The sequence below is a fragment of the Dendrobates tinctorius genome, unplaced genomic scaffold (assembly GCF_039654945.1).
Source record: "Dendrobates tinctorius isolate UK_male_01 unplaced genomic scaffold, ASM3965494v1 ptg000099l, whole genome shotgun sequence".
NCBI classification, from domain to species: Eukaryota; Metazoa; Chordata; class Amphibia; order Anura; family Dendrobatidae; genus Dendrobates; species Dendrobates tinctorius.
This window is the reverse complement of record NW_027361767.1, coordinates 7,935,976-7,958,590: the sequence shown is the minus strand read 5'-3', so window position 1 is coordinate 7,958,590 and position 22,615 is coordinate 7,935,976. Positions and strand designations below refer to the sequence as shown.

Here is a 22,615-nt window from a genome sequence, read left to right as displayed (position 1 = left end):
CAACCTACACCGCCACCTACCACCTCTTCAGCTCGTGTTGTAGCCTCTTCCTCCAGCTCACACACAGCTGGTTCGGCTTCCTCACAGGATCGCCATGGAAGAACCTCTGGCACTGTTGTCAAGAGACCCAGTGACATTCCGACATTCCACCCACAGCACCACGTTCCCTGTCATCCTCACACTCCCAGGCCACTCTACAGCCATCGGTAGCACAGTCATGGGAGAAAAGGCGGCCATACTCAGCAAACCATCCCCTAGCACAGGCTCTGAATGCTGGCATTGCAAAACTACTGGCCCTTGAAATGCTCTCATTCAGGCTGGTGGAGACTGACACCTTCCGTAACTTCATGGCATTGGCAGTCCCACAATACACAGTGCCCAGCCGCTTTTATTTCAGCAGGCAAGCCATCCCTGCCCTGCAAAAGCATGTGGAGGGAAAAATTAAACATGCGCTATTAAACGCCGTCAGTTGCAAGGTCCACCTGACCACCAATGCGTGGACCAGTAACCATGGACAGGGACGATACCTTTCCCTCACTGCCCATTGAGTCAATGTTGTGGAGCCGGGTACAGATCTTGAGAGTGGCGCTGTACGTGTTCTGCCAACTCCAAAGATTGCAGGAATCCAGTCTGTATACATTAACTCCTCCTCATACTCCAGTTCCTCTGAATCAGCGCTGCAGGAGTCGTCACGGTCTACCTCCACATGGACCCGTGAACACTTACCCGATATGAGCACAGCTGTGGCCAAACGTTAACAGGCCGTACTGAAATTAATTTCTTTGGCGAATCGAAGCCACACAGCGCAGGAGCTCTGGAATGGCATCAAGCAGGAGAGTGACATGTGGTTTGTGCCAGCAAATCTCCAGCCAGGCTTGGTAGTGTGTGACAATGGCCGAAATCTGGTGGCAGCTCTGGGCCTAGGCAACCTCACTCATATCCCATGTCTGGCACATGTGCTCAACTTGGTCGTGCAGAGCTTTCTGAGGGACTATCCGGATCTTGATGCACTGCTGCACAAGGTCCGTATAGAGTGCGTTCACTTGCGGCGTTCCAGCATGGCAAAATCGCACATTGCAGCTCTGCAGCGCCGATTCTGCCTTCCGGAACATCGCATCATATGTGACCTACCCACCAGGTGGAATTCAACGTTACATATGTTGGAGCGGTTGTGTGAGCAGCAGGCAGCAGTAATGGAGTACCAGCTGCATCAGGCGCAAACAAGTCGCACTGTGCACCGGTCACACTTCAGCACCACTGAGTGGGCCTCTATGAAAGACATCTGCCACGTTTTGCGTGCCTTCGATGATTCCACACGGATGGCGAGTGCAGATGATGCACTAGTCAGCATGACTGTCCCCCTTATCTGCCTGCTTCAAAAAACACTGCAAGCACTAAGGGAGGAGGTTTTGGAAGAGGTGGAGGATGAGGAGTCACAAATGCCATCTGCTTCTCGACAGTCTGCGCAATGTAGTTCCTCACAAAGGCCCAGGCAGGGGACACTTTGTGAGGAGGATGAGGAGGAGTCAATGGAGGAGGAAGACATCTTTACAGAGGAGGGAGGTACACAATGCTCTAGTAGTCAGTATGTAGAGCGAGGGTGGAGTGATGCAGAGCAGGCAGAGATGACGCCTCAAGCAGGGGACAGCGTTTCTTGGGCAGTTGGGAGCCTGCAGCACATGGTTGATTTCATGCTGCAGTGCCTGAGAAACGACCGCCGCATCACCCACATTCTCAACACGGCTGATTATTGGGTGTACACACTCCTAGATCCTCGCTACCGGGATAACTTACAAAGCCTCATAACACCGTTGAACCGGGAGTGTAAAATGCGGGAGTACCAAGACACACTGGTGCATTCCATCATGTTCTCCATTCCACCTGAGAGCAGTGCTGCTAGTGATTTACAAAGCAGCTCTGTGGCAGTGGAGAAAGCTCTGCACAAAGAGGTAGCAGAGGCAGCGCCTCAGCACAAGGCAAGGCCAGTATGGCCCAAATGTGGCAAAGTTTTGTGTGCCCGCCACAAATGTCTACACCATCGCAGACGGCTCCAGTCAACAGGAGGCAACGTTTCTGTCAGATGGTGACAGACTACATGTCTTGCCCTCTCAGTGTACTCCAAGATGGCTCTTCCCCCTTCAAGTTTTGGGTCTCTAAGCTGGATACATGGCCAGAGCTTAGCCAGTATGCATTGGAGGTGCTGGCTTGCCCTGCTGCTAGTGTATTATCGGAATGCGTCTTTAGTGCCGCAGGTGATGTATTAACAGACCGTCGCACGCGACTATCCTCCGATGACGTTGACCGGCTTACTTTTCTGAAAATGAACAAGGCCTGGATCTAGCTGGAATTTGCCAGTCCTCTTCCAGAATAAATAATTGGTTGGCAACAGTATCCAGGTCTCCTGTTGTGTTCATGTTTCTACCACCTGAACTGTAATCCCTGGGCTCCAACACCGCCAGTTGTTGCTCAGAAGTGCCGTCTGCACAGAGAAAAACACATGATCCAGTGTTAGTGGGGTTCAGTAGCGCCAGCTGCTCCCCTGCTGTGTGTCCGGCAATATCTCCTGCTCCCTCCACATTCATCCCAACATCAGATATTAAACTTGCTCCAATTCGGCCTTAGCCTACTCCAAGAATGACCCTGGGCTCCAACACCGCCAGTTGTTGCTCAGAAGTGCCGTCTGCACAGAGAAAAACACTAGCTCCTGTGTTAGTGGGGTTCAATAACGCCAGCTGCTCTCCTGCTGTGTGTCCGGCAATATCTCCTGCTCCCTCCACATTCAAACTACATCAGATATAAAACTTGCTCCAATTAGGCATCAGCCTAAACCCTGATTGAACCTGGGCTCCAACACAGCCAGTTGTTGCTCAGAAGTGCTGTCTGCACAGAGAAAAACACTAGCTCCTGTGTTAGTGGTGTTCAGTAACGCCAGCTGCTCCCCTGCTGTGTGTCCGGCAATGTCTCCTGCTCCCTCCACATTCAAACTACATCAGATATTAAACTTGCTCCAAGTAGGCCTCAGCCTACACCATGATTGATCCTAGGCTCCAACACTGCCGGTTGTTGCTCAGACGTGCCGTCTGCACAGAAAAAAACACTAGCTCCTGTGTTAGCGGGGTTCAGTAATGCCAGCTGCTCCCCTGCTGTGTGTACGGCAGTATCTCCTGCTCCCTCCACATTCACCCCGCATCAGATATTAAACTTGCTCCAATTAGGCTTCAGCCTACTCCTTGATTGTTCCTGGGCTCCAACAACGCCAGTTGTTGCTCAGAAGTGCCGTCTGCACAAAGAAAAACACTAGCTCCTGTGTTAGTGGGGTTCAGTAACGCCAGCTGCTCCCGTTCTGTGTGTCCGGCAATGTCTCCTGCTCCCTCCACATTCAAACTACATCAGATATTAAACCCAATCAATCAATCAATCAATCAATCCTTGCTCCAAGTAGGCCTCAGCCTACACCATGATTGATCCTGGGCTCTAACACCACCAGTTGTTGCTCAGAAGTGCCGTCTGCACAGAAAAAAACACTAGCTCCTGTGTTAGTGGGGTTCAGTAACGCCAGCTGCTCCCGTTCTGTGTGTCCGGCAATGTCTCCTGCTCCCTCCACATTCAAACTACATCAGATATTAAACTTGCTGTTATGAATGAGTCACCGAGGAGGAAAAACAAAAACAAGCTAAGTCACAGAAAATCAGAGAGGTTGGTAACTAAGCAGATTGCAGACCCCTGATCCTATCCACACAACTAGCAGTAGCTGTGGAGCATACCTACGATGATCCTACATGCCTCGTCACAGCCGGAGAACTAAATAAGCCTAAAGCAAGAAAAGGGGAAATCTAAACTGTCCCAGAGCAGACCCCAAAGCAATAGACAGCCCCCAAACATGTATTGTTGGTGAGACAAGATGAAACCACTAGCACAGATAGAAAAATAGGCTGAGCAAATGATGGGGCCCACACTAACTAGAAAGGACAGGAAAGGAAAGATGCTGTCTGCAATCACGCACAAAACCCTGCCAAAAAATGTCCAACACTTTCTGATAACAAAAACTCTGAAGTCGCTAGACTTCAATTCCCTATATCAGCACTCTGGTATATTCTGAAGACAGAGCAAAAAGAGACCAATCTGATCAGGGACAAAAAGCAAACAGGAATAAACAGAGACATAAGAATGGAAATTCAGCACAGCCCCAGCAGGGGCTGGCTGACCACAAAAACTGAGTAAACCAGACCAAATCTCAAGTGAAGAAATAGCAGAGCACACTTAGCTTCAGAAGGCAGGAACAGAACTGGAAACCAGAACCTCAGGGCAGGAAAAATCACCAGCACAAAATTAGGGAGTCGGCTGTCTTAAATCCAGTCAGAGACTCCTGATGTCCACTCACAGTCCTCCTCCTCAGGTGGCAGGTCTCTGAAATTTAGATCAGCTTCATTACCTACTGTCACCACTAGAGGGAGCCCGGATGGAGAACTCACAACTCCTCTGTCAACACAGCCTGCTCCACCACCCTCACCAGAAGCCAGAGGTAAACCAGAAAATGAGTTCACAACAGTACCCCCCCTTGAGGAGGGGTCACCGAACCCTCATCCATGCCACCAGGCCAATCAGGATGGGCCCGGTGAAAAGCACAAACCAATCTATCGGCATGAATGTCAGAGGCAGAAACCCAAGAATTGTCCTCCTGGCCATAACCCTTCCACTTGACCAAATACTGGAGTCTCCATCCAGCCAGATGAGAATCCAGTATTTTCTCTACCTCATATTCCACATTAGCTTCAACCAACACAGGGTCAGGAGGTGCCGCCATAGGAACCACTGGCTCAACAAACCTCTTCAACAGAGACTTATGAAACACGTTATGGAGCTTAAACGTGACTGGAAGAGCCAATCGAAAAGAAACCGGGTTAAGAATCTCTAAAATCCTATAAGGTCCAATAAATCTTGGCTTGAATTTTGGAGACCTTCATAGAGATATTTTTTGATGACAACCAAACCATATCACCCACTTTAAACCGGGGACCAATGGTCCTATGCCGGTTGGAAAACCGCTGGGCCTTTTCTGGAGAGAGGGACAACTTATCCACCACTTGGTCCCAAATCTGCTGCATTCTCTCTACCACAGTGTCAACACCTGGGCAGGCTGAAGATTCCACTTGCCCTGAAGAAAATCGAGGATGAAACCCAAAGTTACAGAAAAAGGGCGACATCAATGTGGCAGAACTAGCTCTATTATTTAGGGCGAATTCGGCCAAGGGCAAAAATGAGACCCAATCATCCTGATCAGCAGATATAAAACATCCCAAATAGGACTCCAAAGTCTGGTTTGTTCTCTCAGTCTGCCCATTGGTCTGTGGGTGAAACGCAGAGGAGAAGGATAACTGAATTCCCAGCTTGGAACAAAAAGCTTTCCAAAATCTGGAGACAAACTGGACTCCTCTGTCCGACACAATGTTTTTAGGAATCCCATGTAACCGAACCACCTGTTGTAAAAACAAGGGCACCAACTCTGAGGAAGATGGCAGCTTTGGGAGTGGTACAAGATGGACCATCTTAGAACATCTATCACAAATCACCCAGATAGCAGTCAGTCTCTGAGAGACAGGAATATCAGAAATAAAATCCATTGAGATATGGGTCCATGGCCTCTTGGGCACCGGCAAGTGCATCAACAACCCACTAGACCGAGAACAGGGTTTAGACCGGGAACAAGTCCCACAGGACTGCACAAAATTCCTGACATCACGAGATAAGGCGGGCCACCAAAAAGACCGACTCACCAAATCTCTGGTACCAAAAATACCTGGATGACCAGCCAACACAGAGCAATGAACTTCAGACATCAGTCTCTTCCTCCACTGGTCAGGAACATACAATTTTCCCATAGGTCAACGCTCAGGTTTGTCCTCCTGAAATTCTTCCAGGGCACGTCTCAAATCGGGCGAGATGGCAGAAAGAACTACTCCCTCACCTAGGATGGTAGTAGGTTTGGTCACAATAGGAGAATCAGCAAAGAAACTCCTAGAAAGGGCGTCTGCCTTAACATTCGTAGTGCCCGGAAGAAAGGAGACCACAAAATCAAAACACATGAAAAACAAGGCCCACCTAGCCTGTCTAGGATTCAAGCGTTTGGCCGACTCCAGGTAAATCAAATTCATGTGGTCAGTGAGGACCACAACTTGATGTCAGGCTCCCTCCAACCAATGTCTCCACTCCTCGAATGCCCACTTCATGGCCAACAATTCCCAATTTTTTTTACAATTTTTTTTCCCTGCTTTTGAGTACCCTAGAATCAGTGGTATGGCTGGTGATTCTGTTATGAATGAGTCACCGAGGAGGAAAAACAAAAACAAGCTAAGCCACAGAAAACCAGAGAGATTGGTAACTTAGCAGATTGCAGACCCCTGATCCTATCCACACAACTAGCAGTAGCCGTGGAGCGCACCTACGATGATCCTAGACACCTCGTCACAGCTGGAGAACCACATAAGCCTAAAAGGGGAAATGTAAACTTCCCCAGAGCAGACTCCAAAGCAATAGACAACCCCCAAACATGTATTGTTGGTGAGACAAGATGAAACCACAAACACAGATAGAAAAATAGGCTGAGCAAACGATGGGGCCCACACTAACTAGAAAGGACAGGAAAGGAAAGATGCTGTCTGCAATCACGCACAAAACCCTGCCAAAAAATGTCCAACACTTTCTGATAACAAAAACCCTGAAGTCGCTACACTTCAATTCCCTATATCAGCACTCTGGTATATTCTGAAGACAGAGCAAAAAGAGACCAATCTGATCAAGGAGCTGGCTGACCACAAAAACTGAGTAAACCAGACCAAATCTCAAGTGAAAAAATAGCAGAGCACACTTAGCTTGAGAAGGCAGGAACAGAGCTGGAAACCAGAACCTCAGGGCAGGAAAAATCACCAGCACAAAATTAGGGAGTGGGCTGTCTTAAATCCAGTCAGAGACTCCTGATGTCCACTCACAGTCCTCCTCCTCAGGAGGCAGGTCTCTGCAATTTAGATCAGCTTCATTACCTACTGTCACCACTAGAGGGAGCCCGGATGGAAAACTCACGACTCCTCTGTCAACACAGCCAGCTCCACCACCCTCACCAGAAGCCAAAGGTAAACCAGAAAATGAGTTCACAACACTTGCTCCAAGTAGGCCTCAGCATACACCATGATTGATCCTGGGCTCCAACACTCCTAGTTGTTGCTCAGAAGTGCCGTCTGCACAGAGAAAAACACTAGCTCCTGTGTTAGGGGGGTTCAGTAACACCAGCTGCTCCCCTGCTGTGTGTCCGGCAATGTCTCCTGCTCCCTCCACATTCAAACTACATCAGATATTAAACTTGCTCCAAGTAGGCCTCAGCCTACACCATGATTGATCCTGGGCTCCAACACCGCCAAGTTGTTGCTCAGAAGTGCCGTCTGCACAGAGAAAAACACTAGCTCCTGTGTTAGTGGGATTCAGTAACGCCAGCTGCTCCCCTGCTGTGTGTCCAGCAATGTCTCCAGCTCTGTCCACATTCACACTTCTACTGATTTTAAACTTGCTCCAATTAGGCCTCTGGCTCCACTCTGTCCCTAGTATTTACCCTGGGCTCCAACACCGCCAGTTGCTGCTCAGAAGTGCCGTCTGCACAATCGACACTTGCTCCTGTGTTACTGGGGTTCAGTAATGTCAGCTGATCCCCTGCTGTGTGTCCGGCAATTTCTCCTGCTCTGTCTACTTTCCCACTAGAATGTGGACAGAGCAGGAGAAATTACCGGACACACAGCAGGGGATCAGCTGACGTTACTGAACCCCAATAACACAGGAGCAATTGTTGACTGTGCAGACGGCACTTCTGAGCAGCAACTGGCGGTGTTGGAGCCCAGGGTAAATACTAGAAACAGAGTGGAGCCAGAGGCCTAATTGGAGCAAGTTTAAAATCGTTTGTAGTCTACAACAGATATTAATCTTGATCCAATTAGGCCTCTGGCTCCACTATGTTTGTAGTATTAACCCTGGGCTCCAACACCACCAGTTGCTGCTCAGAAGTGCCGTCTGCACAGTCAACATATGCTCCAGTGTTATTGGGGTTCAGTAATGTCAGCTGATCCCCAGCTGTGTGTCCGGCAATTTCTCCTGCTCTGTCCACACTCACACAACTACAGATTTTAAACTTGCTCCAATTAGGCCTCTGTCTCCATTGAGTTTGTAGTATTTACCCTGGGTTCCAGCACCGCCAGCTGGTTCCCGGCAGTGTCTTTGGCACGGGTACTCCCTCCTACCCAGCCTGGTTCCAGCATGCCAGCTGTTTCCGGGTATTGTCAACGTCACTTTGCCACCAATACGTTGTCCTGTCGTGTTGTGGTCCGGTTAGCCGACTCTATGGTGCCTGCAGTTTAGGTGCTTCCTATGTGGGCTGCGGGATCTGGCAATAAAGGCTGGTTCCGTAGTGCCAATAGGACAAGCACCCCCTGTTGGACTGTGGGTTTCGGTAACAGCGGCCGGCTCGCGGCCTTGCAACTTTGTTTTTCATGGGTACCTTCTGCTACCCATCCAGGTTCCAGTACCGTCAGCTGGTTCTCGGCAGTGCCTTTGGCTTAGGTGCCTCCTTCTCGGTATCCGAGTTCCAGCAACGTCTGCTGGTCCTTGGTAGTGCTTTCTAGCACAGGTACCTCCTGCTTAGTAACCAGGTTCCAGTACCATCAGCTGGTCCTCGGTAGTGCCATTGGCTCTTGTTCCTTCTGCTGCCCCTTCAGGTTCCAGCACCGTCAGCTGGTCCTCGGTAGTTCCATTGGCTCTTGTAGCTTCTGCTACCCATCCGGGTTCTAGCACCGTCAGCTGGTTCTCGGCAGTGTCTTTGGCATGGGTACTCCCTCCTGCCCAGCCTGGTTCCAGCACGCCAGCTGTTTCTGGGTAGTGTCAACGTCACTTTGCCACCAATACGTTGTCCTGTCGTGTTGCTGTCGGGTTAGCCGACTCTATGGTGCCTGCAGTTTAGGTGCTTCCTATGTGGGCTGCGGGATCTGGCAATAAAGGCTGGTTCCGTAGTGCCAATAGGACAAGCACCCCCTGTAGGACTGTGGGTTTGGATAACTGCGGCCGGCTCGCGGCCTTGCAACTTTGTTTTTCATGGGTACCTTCTGCTACCCATCCGGGTTCCAGTACCATCAGCTGGTTCTCGGCAGTGCCTTTGGCTTAGGTGCCTCCTTCTCGGTATCCGAGTTCCAGCAATGTCTGCTGGTCCTTGGTAGTGCTTTCTAGCACAGGTACCTCCTGCTTAGTAACTATGTTCCAGCACCGTCAGCTGGTCTTCAGTAGTGCCATTGGCTCTTGTTCCTTCTGCTGCCCCTCCGGGTTCCAGCACCGTCAGCTGGTTCTCGGCAGTGCCTTTGGCTGAGGCGCCTCCTTCTCGGTATCCGAGTTCCAGCAACATCTACTGGTCCTTGGTAGTGCTTTCTAGCACAGGTACCTCCTGCTTAGTAACCATGTTCCAGCACCGTCAGCTGGTCCTCGTTAGTGCCATTGGCTCTTCTTCCTTCTGCTGCCCCTCTGGGTTCCAGCACCGTCAGCTGGTTCTCGGCAGTGTCTTTGGCAGGGCTACTCCCTCCTGCCCAGCCTGGTTCCAGCACGCCTGCTGTTTCTGGGTAGTGTCAACGTCACTTGCCACCAATATGTTGTCCTGTCGTGTTGCGGTCGGGTTAGCCGAGTCTATGTTGCCTGCAGTTTATGGGCTTCCTATGTGGGCTGCGGGATCTAGCAACAAAGGCTAGTTCCGTAGTGCCAATAGGACAAGCACCCCCTATAGGACTGTGGGTTTCGCTAAATGCGGCCAGCTCGTGGCCTTGCAACCTTACTTTTCATTGGTACCTTCTGCTACCCATCCGGGTTCCAGTACCATCAGCTGGTTCTCGGCAGTGCCTTTGGCTTAGGTGCCTCCTTCTCAGTATCCGAGTTCCAGCAACGTTTGCTGGTCCTTGGTAGTGCTTTCTAGCACAGGTACCTCCTGCTTAGTAACCAGGTTCCAGCACCGTCAGCTGGACTTCGGTAGTGCCATTGGCTCTTGCAGCTTCTGCTACCCATCCAGGTTCCAGCACCGTCAGCTGGTTCTCAGCAGTGCCTTTGGCTTAGGTGCCTCTTTCTCGGTATCCGAGTTCCAGCAACGTCTGCTGGTCCTTGGTAGTGCTTTCTAGCACAGGTACCTCCTGCTTAGTAACTGGGTTCCAGTACCATCAGCTGGTCCTCGGTAGTGCCATTGGCTCTTGTTCCTTCTGCTACCCATCCGGGTTCCAGTACCGTCAGCTGGTTCTCGGCAGTTCCTCAGCCTTCTTGTACCTTCTGCTACATTTCCAAGTTCAAGCTTTTGGAAATGGTTTTTGGTTATCACTCTGGATCTCCCTGACGACGACCCCGATGACGACAACCCTGAAGACCACCCCGAAGAAGACGACGACCATGAAAATGATGACCCTGAACACAACGACCCGGAAGACCACCCCGAAGAAGACCAAAAAGATGACCCTGAAGAAGATGACCAAGAGGACAAAGAACATGAAGACAACCACCAAGATACAGAACAACAAGAGACAGAAGACCAAGAAGCAGAAGACCAAGAAGCAGAAGAACAAAAAGCAGAAGAACATTAAGCATAAGACTAAAAATCAGAGCAAAAGATATTATCTAAATTATAAGCAGAAGAAGACTGAGCAGTGTATGGAGGTTAGTCCGTTCCTCCTCTTGGTGCCCCTGGAAAATGCCTGCTGCTGCAGGTCAAACTGAACGCGGACAAATCCTGTTGTAAATCTTTTGTGACAAGCAGAACGGAAGGTGTAATCTTCAAACTTTTATAGATAACAACTACAGGAATGCCTGTCCCAAATAAGAATATGATGAAGAAGAAGAATAGGAAGAAGATGAAGAAGTAGAATATGAAGAAGAATAATAGTTGAATAAGAATATGAAGAATGTAAAAAAAAGAATAATAGGAAGAAGGTGAAGAAGAAGAAGATGAATAAGGTGAAGAAGAAGTTGATGAAAAAGATGCTGCTGCTGCTGCTGCTGAGGATCATGAAGGAGAAAGTGTGGGAGAAGTAAAAAAGAAGGTGAAGAGCATGGAAGTAGTGAAACATACATATCTGACAAAATATAAAAAAGTGTAACATAGTCAATATCTTTGTGACTCCGAACGTCTTTAAAAAATTTTTTTATTCCTACTATTCCATTTGATTGGGCTAAACCTCTATGCCTTTAATGTCTCCTCCACCTCCCCCAATACATTCTACATTATTATTAGTTGTTTTTCTTCATGTAGAATTAACCTACAATGAAGGAAAGGGTTTATTTTAATTCCAATTTTTCTGTCCCATTGACTTGCATTGGTTTCCGGTATCGGAATCGGCGATATCCGATACTTTTTGGGTATCGGTCTGATCCAATCTGATCCGATATTTCACGATATCAGATGGTATCGCTCAACACTAAACAGGATGCATTTTGTGCGCCCAGGCGCACACTACAAAAAAACGCATGCGCATACACGCGCGTACAAATGCATGTCTATGCGCACCCATGTTAAGTATAGGGAAAAAGACACATGCGTTTTTTTGAGCAAAAGCACAGTGCAAAAAAACGCAAGTGTGAAACCAGCCTAAAATCTGGGGTTCAGCAGATTTTTTCACATTTAGCTAGTGAAAAAATATTAATTAGCATGCTATGCTCGTGCATGGAGCACAATAGAAGCAGTGCACAACACACTTGTAGGACATGTACCCTGCTGGATTTGTCTGTAGCTACACTATCTGACTGATATACAACCACCTAGCTAACTAGCTAAAATCTTGCTGCTACAGTCCCAACATCAGGAGCAGCCTCTCTGTGCTTTTCCAGTGTCAAAGTGGAGCTAAAACAAGATTTCTGCTATTTATATGGAGAGGCACATGTGATTTGATCAGCCAGTGACACAAGCCTTTGTGCCAAGACATTGTGGGTGTTTCCTGCGCCTACATTGGCAAGCCACAATGTGCACACATAAAGTTAGGAAAAAAAATGCAGCGCCTCTGCGCTCTGCAAACCCGCTCCCCTCATCAAACACATGACAAACGCTCATGATACACCACCATTATCGTTGCTAAAGTGCTGAAAATACTTTTGTGGCAACGCAAATATTTTCCCGCACTTTTACCGAATGTTACCGATTTTTTACGATTTTATAAAATTTTGCTCGTGTTTCCGATTACGAATCCAAATGTGCCATATTCGTGCCGAATTTACATTTGACGATCGTTTTCCACATAAATTCACTCATCACTAGTCACATTCCTTTTGAATCACTAAATAATAAATAGACCTTAAAGTTATTTTAGTGTGTTACTAACGGTAATGTTTGAGACTGTGGTCCCAGTTCTCTTCAAGTCATTGAACAGATCCTCACATGTAGTTCTGGGCTGATTCCTGACCTTCCTCAGAATCATCCTTACCCCTCAAGGCAAAATCTGGTATGGAACCCCAGACCGTAGATGATTGACAGTCATCTTGTGTTTCTTCCATTTTCTCACAATTGCCCCAGTTGCTGCCTTCTCACCATGCTGCTTGTCTTTTATACAGGTAACGAGTACAAAGAGGTGCAATTTATACGGGCAATGAGCGCAGAGTAGGAGGGCTTCTCAAAGAAAAACTAACTGTGAGAGCCAGAAATCTTGCTGGTTGGCCAGTGTACAAATACTTATTTCATGCAATAAAATGTAAGTAAATTATTTAAAAATTGTACAATGTGATTTTCTGGTTTTTATTTTTAGATTCTGCCTCTCCATTCTTTATAGGTGGGAAAACTTGCAAAATCTGAGTCTCAAATACTTATTTTCCTAACTGTATCTCTACATGGGGTTAGCTTCTACTTCACTTTTTTGGACCATGTTTAGTCAAGGTTCAGACAGACAGCCATGGCCCACTAGAGGATTATTTGGTGTTGACTTAGCCTTGAACAAATTCTGAAGGAAACACTGGCACTAGAGTTGAGCAACTTTGGTCGGATGGGGTTTCATGAAACAAAATTTGTTTCAGATGAAACTGGTCCGACTAGGGCAAAAAAAGTCAGAGTTTCGTCTGAAAACCGACCCCAATGACATTCATCCACTCAATGCCGACTTTTAATCCCCATTGACTTGCATTGGGGTCGGGTTTCGGACGAAACTCCGACTTTTTTTGCCCTAGTCGGACCAGTTTCATCTGAAACAAATTTTGCTTCATGAAACCCGATCCGACCAAAGTCGCTCAACTCTATGCTGAAGTGTACATGCTCAAGCAAAGGACCGCAGACCTGACTTAATGTAGGCAAAAAACCTTGGAGACGAACTTACAATGGAGAACCAAGACCTTAATGCAATAAGTGAATATTTTATTTTGATCTGGGAGCAAAAAAGATCCAACGTTTCGACCAACTATGGTCCTTATGAAAGGCATAATAGGCATAAATCTGATTAGAACAGGCAAGCCAGCAAAATTATCAAAGGATATCATGTAATCAAATACATTGAGGTATGAGGAATGGACACTTGCATTGTATTGTAGGTAGATGCGGCTGTGTGGGGGCCGTGGGAGAGATTGCAAGGTCTCGGTGTGTATTTTAGTGCTGGGTATTTAAGCTCAGCCTGGAACACAGGAGCTTCCGGTTGAAGTACAGGAATAGCTGTTATCAAGCCCAAACTTTAGGCTGCCTACTTTATTCTCCAGCTTTGCAATACGCTAAATCACACAAAGCCCATTTGGCCATAAAACATACAGTACTGTAACAACATGCAGACGCTACATTAATGCACTACTACCCAACATACAGTATACCACCGCCATGCAGCAGAGACCCGGCTCCTGAGCAGCAAATTTCTGTGCATGCTTTGAGTGGTAATAGTCTTGGATACAATGCAGTACAGACTAGTGAAGACTCATTAATTCATAGAAGAAAAAGCCATTGGACTTTAATATCTTTGACGTTGTTAGCATGATCTTTACATATGATAAAGTTGTACTTTGTTTCAGACTGATGTCATTATTCCTTTTCATCCATTCTTGGATCCATTGATTTGCCGGTTGAAGCTTACTAGTAGTTTATTACTTTTCTCATTTATTCAAGTCCCTCCCATTAATATACAGTACACTGGATGTAAGACCTGTATGTTCAGGATGCAAATACATTCAATAGCTCTCCTGTGTCAGAAAAACTTCAATCCCCTACTGCTTTTACCTCCTGCAGACCCACCTGGTGCTCTTTGTTCACTCAACACTTATGTACAACATCCTTTGGAAAATTCCCTATGTATGCTTTCCTCCCTATCCGCAGCCTGTGTGATCTAGTGTCCATGAAAACTTGAATGATATTTTCACTCTTCACATTTGGATTTATTGTCTGCAACTTCCTCCTGCTGCTATCTCTAAGAGTGCAGTCAGACTGCCCTATTACTCGTGCTAGGATCGCATCGCAATGCTCAGACTGGCCGTCAGCTCTCCTGACCTGAGCATGAGAGCTGCATAGAAATACATGCTCAACATATTCCACAAGAAGGTATATCATGTGGAAAAAAAAAAGTGAAAATAAGAGAAAATATTGATAGTTAAAAAATGATTCTTTATTAAATATTATTAAAAAGAGAACTTAAAAAGACAGGGCAAAAGGCCTCCAAAAAAGGGGGATAGCCTGCGGCAAAACAGTATACAATGATGTAAAAAAATAATAATATACACACACAGTAGTGTAGTAACAAACAATGGCTTTTGTCTACTGAGGCATGTTGAACCCTGCAGTGATTATTTGCATGTCAATATCTCTTTAAATTTACATCTAATTTACATCTACTTTTTCCACAGCCCAATGGGCAACGTGCAATATTGCCTTTTTTGCAAAACCTACTGGTAACAAGCAATGTGTTCATTGTCATCTACTATGGTGCACTGACTCTGGCAGGAATTATTATTATTACTTTTGCATGCAAAAAATCTACAGAGTTATTATTGTGTGTGTATTATTATTTTTTTACATCATTGTATACTGTTTTGCCGCAGGCTATCCCCCTTTTTTGGAGGCCTTTTGCCCTGTCTTTTTAAGTTCTCTTTTTAATAATATTTAATAAAGAATCATTTTTTAACAATCAATATTTTCTCTTATTTTCACTTTTTTCCCCACATGATATACCTTCTTGGGGAATATGTTGAGCTCAGTATTGAAGTGACTTTGCCTTTCTAAAAAAAGGACTATGAGATATATAGAAATACATGCTGTCAGGTTCAGGTCAGGAGAGTGGACAGGTAGTCCAAGGATTGCGATGTGATCCTTGCACAAGTAATATGGCGGTCTGACTGCACCCTAACTCTAAAGGGGGTTTTACACATAGCGATATCGCTAGTGATATTGCTATAACGTCACCGATTTTGTGACGTTATAGCGATATTGCTAGCGATATCGCTATGTGTGATACTTACCTCTGACCGGCTCCCCCGCTGTCCATCGCTGATCGCGCGAGAATGTCCGGCTCCATTTCTCATCGGGCGCTTCCTGCTGGGATTCCTGCTGGCGCCGACGAGCAACGCGTGGAGGCGGACGGGAGGACGTCAGGATCACTGTGTGTGAAAGGTGAGTATCGTCCGCTGCGTCGCTGCTGCATCGCTGTGAGATCTGCCTGTGTGACAGCTCACTAGCGATCATTTAGCGATGCACCAGCGATCCTGACCGGGTCGGATCGCTGGTGCATCGCTAAATGTAAAGGGGGCTTAAGAGAAGGATGAATGAAAGCAAAGAGAGCTGACACAGCCAGGAGTTCCTAATCTACATCGTGAGCAGCAGGAAAGCCGGACATGTGAAGCAGGTACACAGACTATACAGCAGAAAATGGTAGATTTTTCTAATAATGTATTCTCAAGGTTGCTTAATTTTGCATTTAAACAAATAAAATAAAAATACAAAAATCAGTGCAAATGTGTCCATAACTTTTAAATAAATAAAAACTATATAGAGAGAGAGTTTGTTACATAAATTCTCCAAAAAATTTCCATATGTGTAAATTTGCTTCTTTCAATTTATGAAGAGTCCCTTCATCTTGCGAAGATCGCCTCAAATATGATTTATTTGTTCCAGTCCCTTGTAGTTTCCATCTTATTAGCACTTCTGAGATCTGTTAGCCCAAAAATCTGACCATATATTCCGTAGTTTATGTCCACCATAATGGTGCACCGTGACAACTTTCCTAAATTTGCAATGGTTGTAATGAACCTTGCGGTCAATAAATAATCCACTAGGGGGAACACTAAGTGGAATGTGGAGCTCATACAAGCAAATTCCTATGAAAGCATCCTCCATGGGGATGACCCTAAGTCCTTGGGCCACATCATAGATTTTATTTGCCACGTCACTTGAAAAGACATATCCAGGTCCCGAGCAGTAAGGTGGGTAGGTATCATTTGGATAGACTTCCTTAGGGATGTACCACTTTGAAGATTTTTTCCTCTTAGGTCTAGTGTTGTTATATACAGCTCCTGTAAAGTAATTTGTACGAACTGGTAAGTCTGGATAAAGAACGTTATGAATCAGGTAGTCTACATTAAGAAACATGTCATTGTCTATCTTCATGACATAACTGGCAGAAGGACAGAATTTGGTCACCCACTCCATACCCATTAAGGTTTTCAAGGTCAAATTGTAATAGGTGTCCATGAAGTCTTGTTGGATGATGTCCCCAAAGGTCACACTTTCTTCTTTCAACACATCTTTGGTTCGCTGAGGAGCAATCTGAGGTTGACCCACCAGAAAAATCCTGACCACCTCAACATCGTAAAGACTTTCATTACCCCATGTTTCTCGGATTATGTGTCTCGACTCCAAGTCCTGGCACTGTACAAGCACCATTATAACAAGGAAAGGCTTCCGATTCTTGCACTTGTCCGGCTGATTAATGAGGAACTTGTATGGAAATGGATATGGAGGAGCCAATGGGTGCTTGAAGACTGGGAAAATCAAATTATTCACAGATTTTTTTTTCCCCTGAAATTTTGCAGAATCTTCATTCCAATTATTGACTAGATTTATTTGACTTTCAGAGTAGAATAAGTAGCCAGACATTAACATCAGGATCCCAAAATAAAAGGTAAGAAATTTCCGGGAGCAGATTCGTCCATGCATTTTGTCCTGCGAAGACCAGGGCCTCACCAAGATTTCTGCAAAAATGAGACAAAATGTAAAAAAAAGAAAAAAATTGTGGAAAAACTTCCACAATGAAAATCAGCAGTCTACATTATTTACAGTCCTAATGCAGGGGCTTCGCTATAGCAGATGCAATTGCACCCAAACCCTGGATCTTAAAGGGAATCTGTCGCCCCATTTTTCGCCTATCAGCTGCTGGCACAGCCACAAGGGGCTTATCTACAGCATTCTGTAATGCTGTAGATAAGCCCCCGATGTAACCTGAAAGATAAGAAAACTGAGTTATATTATACTTACCGGGGGGCGGTCCGGTCTTGGTCCGGCGCCTCCCATCTTCTAACGGTGATGTCCTCTTCTTTGCTGCTTGTCGTGGCTCCTGTGCAGTCGCAGAGTCCAGCAGTGCGCAGGCACTGGGAGAGGTCCGGCACCTGCGCACTGCAGTATTCTGCTCTGCCCTCAACAGGGCAGAGCAGTGCGCCTACACAGGAGCCGTGACAGGCAGCAAAGAAGAAGGCGTCACCGTTAGAAGATGGGAGGCACCGAACCGGACCGTGACACCCATTGGACCAAAACCGGACCCGGACCGCCCCTGCGTGAGTATAATATAGTGTAACTCATTTTTCTTATCTTTCAGGTTACATCAGGGGCTTATCTACAGCATTACAGCATTACATCTGACTGGGATGATTTAGCAAATCCTGCTTTGAGCAGGGGGTTGGACCAGATGGCCCAGGAGGTCCCTTCCAACTCTACGATTCTATGATTCCATGGGGTGACAGATTCCCTTTTTAGGCTTCTTTCACACTTGCATTTTTTTGCGCTGCGTTTTTGCGCATAAATGCGCATGCGTTTTTTTTCCTATACTTAGCATGGGTGCGCATTGTCATGCGTTTGTTTGCGTTTGTATGCGCATGCGTTTTTTTGTAGTGTGCGCCCGGGCGCACAACATGCATCCTGTTGCATTTTTTGTGCATCCGACCTGTCTCAAAAAAACGCATGCGCACGCAATGCGCACGAAATTCACCCAAACACACATTAAAGTCTATGGGAGCGCTGATGTGCGCATGGTCATGCGCACGTCAGTGCAAAAAAAAGCATGCGTTTTTTTGCAAAAAACAAGGAAATGCATTAAAAAACGCATGATACGTTTTTATGCGCGTTTGCACTGCGCACGCAGCGCAGCACAAAAAAACACAAGTGTGAAAGTAGCCTAAGAGTGTGAAAAATCCCTTTGCTCTATATAAGAATACCAATTCTATTAACTTCTTCTCACGGCATCCAATTTTCATTTTTTGCTTTTTTTTTTCTTCCTCTTCTCCCGATCACCACAACTTTTTTTAATTTTCAGTTGAAAAAGTCGTATAAGGGCTTGTTTTTTTCCAAGGCAAGTTGTAGTTTTGAATGACACAATTCATGCTGATGTGGTATACAGGAGATAACAAAAAGTGACAGGGAAACACATGTCACGGGAAGAGGGTCGAGAAAGATCTTAAAGAGTTTGGAAAAAAGCAAGCATTGCATACCCCATATCATCCTCACAGCAGTGGCAAAGCTGAGAGACTGAATGGGACACTGAAGTTAAAGAATCAGAAAATGGTACAAACAGGAAAACTGTATGCAAGAAGCTCTATACTAAATCAGAAATACTCCCAGGAGAAAAACAGGACTCTCTCCCTGCGAGATACTTTTTATGAGTCCTAATAAGACTAGTTCTTAATACTCAGCACCTACACATGGACCTTATAGGAGACATCAATTCATTACCATATACATTGTCACAAATTGAAAAGCATGATTGTTTTCCATACCATATCCTGAAAGACTGGAGCTGTGTGTTTCATGAAATCCTGAAGACGAGGTGGTGGTAAAGCAGCACGTGCTGAAATGTCTGTCGCTTAGGTCTGAAGTGCCATTTTATGTCCAATTAACCTCACCAGCCTCAGTTAAACTAGAGAGAAAGTCACCTTTTATGCAAGCTTCTCATTGTAAAATGCTCTCAATCACCCCTGACACCGGTCAGGCTACATTATGCATGTGTTTCAGGTAAGTGGTTTGGTGCTAGTTTTGATCACTGCCATGGCTATACATGCACATCTTCTATACAAGTGGGACCACAAATTCATTAACATCTATAGTGAAGTTGATTAATTTCATTGACTGTTTAATCCACACACTCTTCCCTGTAGCAGCATAGAATTATACCCCATGTGGCGGTGCCATTGACACCACAAGAGTTGTTCAAGACTAATTGTTGGAATTTAATAATGACGCACAAAATAGAGTGGGGGGAAATAAGGATTTGATCCCTTGCTGATTATGTAAGTTTGCCCACTGACAAAGACATGACCAGTCTATAATTTTAACCCCTTCACGACCAATGATGCCACATAGGCGTCATGAAAACTGGTACCAATCTGACCAGTGACGCCTATGTGGCATCATGACTTTAAAGCCCCCCCTGCAGGTCGGGTGACCTAGGTCACTGAAAGGTCACCCGACCCGCAGATACAGGGGGCTTTGTACTTCACCACGGGGGGCGTGGCTTCGCCCCCACGTGGCTACGATCGCTCTGATTGGCTGTTAAAAATGAAACAGCCAATCAGAGCGATAGTAATATTTCATCAATGAAAATTGATTGAATATTACAATCCGGCCATGTCCAACGCTGCTGTAGCATCGGACATGGCTGGTGACACCGATCCGACCCCCATACCAGTTAACAGGGGCGATCTGCCCCCGCCACTGAATGACAGTGGCGATGTGCCGCCGTGTCATCAACTGCCCCCGCCTTCTTTTTCCTCTTTTTGAGGTTTTCATGTTAGAGTAGGACTGGCCAGTGTAAGGAACTTTGACGCAGTTTGTCAGCTTCCGTATTGAGGCCTTAATATCAACCAATACATTACATATATTGATATGTTTTTTGTGCACTTTTTATATTTCTTCCAGGGTGCAGTTGGGCCCAAATGGTTCTGTAAACTGTGGCCTCTGTTCACACGGGATGCATTCTAGTTGGCACTGGGCAGCCCCCCTATATGGTGTTACTAAGAGGTTGTGAACCAGAAGCCCTGCATTCCCTGTGTGAACACTGCCACATGCGGATTATTTCTTCTGCACTGGTGTGCCACACGGCCATCCTTGATTGTAGGCTGGCTGTTTCATTTGCTATTTATGCACCTGTGCAGCTGCCATTTTACTTGGGTCCGCTGCACCCTGTATTAGTGCAGATGCATTTGGGCCTGTCTGGTTTGTATCTGAATTTTTTGGAGGATTTTTTCCTCTTTTTGAGGTTTTCATGTTAGAGTAGGACTGGCAAGTGTAAGGAACTTTGACGCAGTTGTTGGACTAATTGTTGGAATTGAATAATGATGCACAAAATAGAGTGAGGGGGAAATAAGTATTTGATCCCTTACTGATTATGTAAGCTTGCCCACTGACAAAGTCATGACCAGTCTATAATTTTAAGGGTAGGTTATTTTTAACAGTGAGAGATAGAAGATCAAAAATAAAATCCAGAAAATCACATTGTATAAACTATATAATTTTTTTTTGCATTTTGCAGTGAGAAATAAGAATTTGATCCCCTACCAACCAATAAGAGTTCTGGCTCCTACAGAGCAGTTAGACGCTCCTAATCAACTCGTTACCTGCATTAAAGACAGCTGTCTTATGCAGTCACCTTTATAAAATACTCCTGTCCACAGACTCAATTAATCAGTCAGACAAGGATGTCAGGGACAAGATTATAGATTATAGAGCTTTACAAAGCTGGAATGGGCTACAAAACCATAAGTAAAGGCCCTGTCACACTAAGCGATATCGCTAGTAATATCTCTATAACTTGTGACGTTATAGCGATATTGCTAGCGATATCGCTGTGTCTGATACTTACCTCCGACTGCTCCCCCGCTGGTTATTGCTGATCGCGCGAGAACGTCCTGGACTGTTTCTCATCATCAGCTTCTTGCAGCGCTTCCTGTGGAGAGACGAGCGACGAGCGTGGAGCCGGGCGGGAGGACGTCAGGATCGCTGCGTGTGACAGGTAAGTAGCGACCCCCGTCCCCAGCTATGTCGCTGGTGAGAACTGCCTGTGTGGCAGCTCACTAGCGACCACTTAGCGATGCACCAGCGATCCTGACCGCGTCATATCGCTGGTCGGGATCGCTGGTGCATCGCTAAGTGTGACAGTACCTTAAGACGCTGGGTGAGAAGGAGACAACTGTTGGTGCAATAGTAAGAAAATGGAAGAAATGCAAAATGACTGTCAATCGACGTCGATCTGGGGCACCATGAAAAATCTCACCTCGTGGGGTATCCTTGATCATGAAGAAGGTGAGATAACAGCCTAAAAGTACACGGGGGAACTTGTTAAAAATCTCAAGGCAGCTGGGACCACAGTCACCATAGGTAACACATTACACCGTACAGGTTTAAAATCCTGCAGTGCCCGCAAGGCCTCCCTGCTCAAGAAGGTCTTTGGCATTAACTCTACTCACCGTGTTTGGAGGAAGAGAAATGCTGCCTACAACCCAAAGAACACCGTCCTCACTGTCAAGCACAGAGGTGGAAGAATTATGTTTTGGGGGTGTTTCTCTGCTAAGGGCACAGGACTACTTCATCAAATCAATGGGAGAATGAATGAAGCCACCGTAAAATCCTGAGTGACAACCTTCTTCCCTTCGCAAGGACATTAAAAATTAGTCGTGGCTGGGTCTTCCACTAAGACAATGACCCAAAAGATACAGCTAAGGCAACAAAGGAGTGGCTCAAAATGAAGCACTTTAAGGTTATGGAGTGGCCTAGCCAGTCTCCAGACCTTAATCCCATAGAAAACTTATGGAGGGAGGTGACGCTTCGAGTTGCCAAGCAACAGCCTCAAAATCTTACTGATTTAGAGATGATCTGCAAAGAGGAGTGGAATAATATTCCTCCTGACATGTGCACAAACCTCATCATCAACTACAAAAAACGTCTGACTGCTGTGCTTGCCAACAAGGGTTTTACCACCAAGTATTAAGTCTTGTTTGCCAGAGGGATCAAATACTTATTTCTCACTGCAAAATGCAAATAAGTTTTTCATAATTTATACAATGTGATTTTCTGGATTTAATTTTTTATATTCTATCTCTCAGTGTTAAAATTAACCTACCCTTAAAATTATACGCTGTTCATGTCTTTGTCAGTGGGCAAACTTACAAAATCAGCAAGGGAACAAATACTTATTTCCCCCACTGTATCTTCTTTTAGTGAAAGAAATATTAATTTATGTAATTGTTCTACTAGTGATGGCAAGAAGAGCTAAGAAACTGTGGTGAATATCATTTTAGTTAAAAAAAATTTGAGATAATGTATGTTAGGCGTCTGGTTTCTGCGTCTGCAGAGAAGATTACTTTGCAGCAGACCGCTCCAGAGACTAAGTTCCTCTGTGCTTCTGCTGGGCAT

The 22,615-nt window shown here is 45.8% G+C and overlaps 2 protein-coding genes across 2 annotated transcripts in view; both read right to left on the bottom strand.

Moving 5' to 3' along the window:
* Positions 1-22,615, bottom strand: part of LOC141099311 (beta-1,3-galactosyltransferase 2-like) — a 167,032-nt gene that overhangs the window by 35,685 nt on the left and 108,732 nt on the right. The window lies entirely within an intron of this gene.
* Positions 15,781-17,176, bottom strand: LOC141099338 (beta-1,3-galactosyltransferase 2-like). Its single transcript, XM_073587589.1, has one exon. It carries the CDS (start codon positions 17,153-17,155, stop codon positions 16,136-16,138), a length of 1,020 nt encoding a protein of 339 aa, XP_073443690.1. The 5' UTR covers positions 17,156-17,176; the 3' UTR covers positions 15,781-16,135.

What these genes read in the sequence shown, in the direction of transcription:
- LOC141099338 (XM_073587589.1), bottom strand. Translation starts at nt 17,155, where the DNA reads ATGCATGGACGAATCTGCTCCCGGAAATTTCTTACCTTTTATTTTGGG.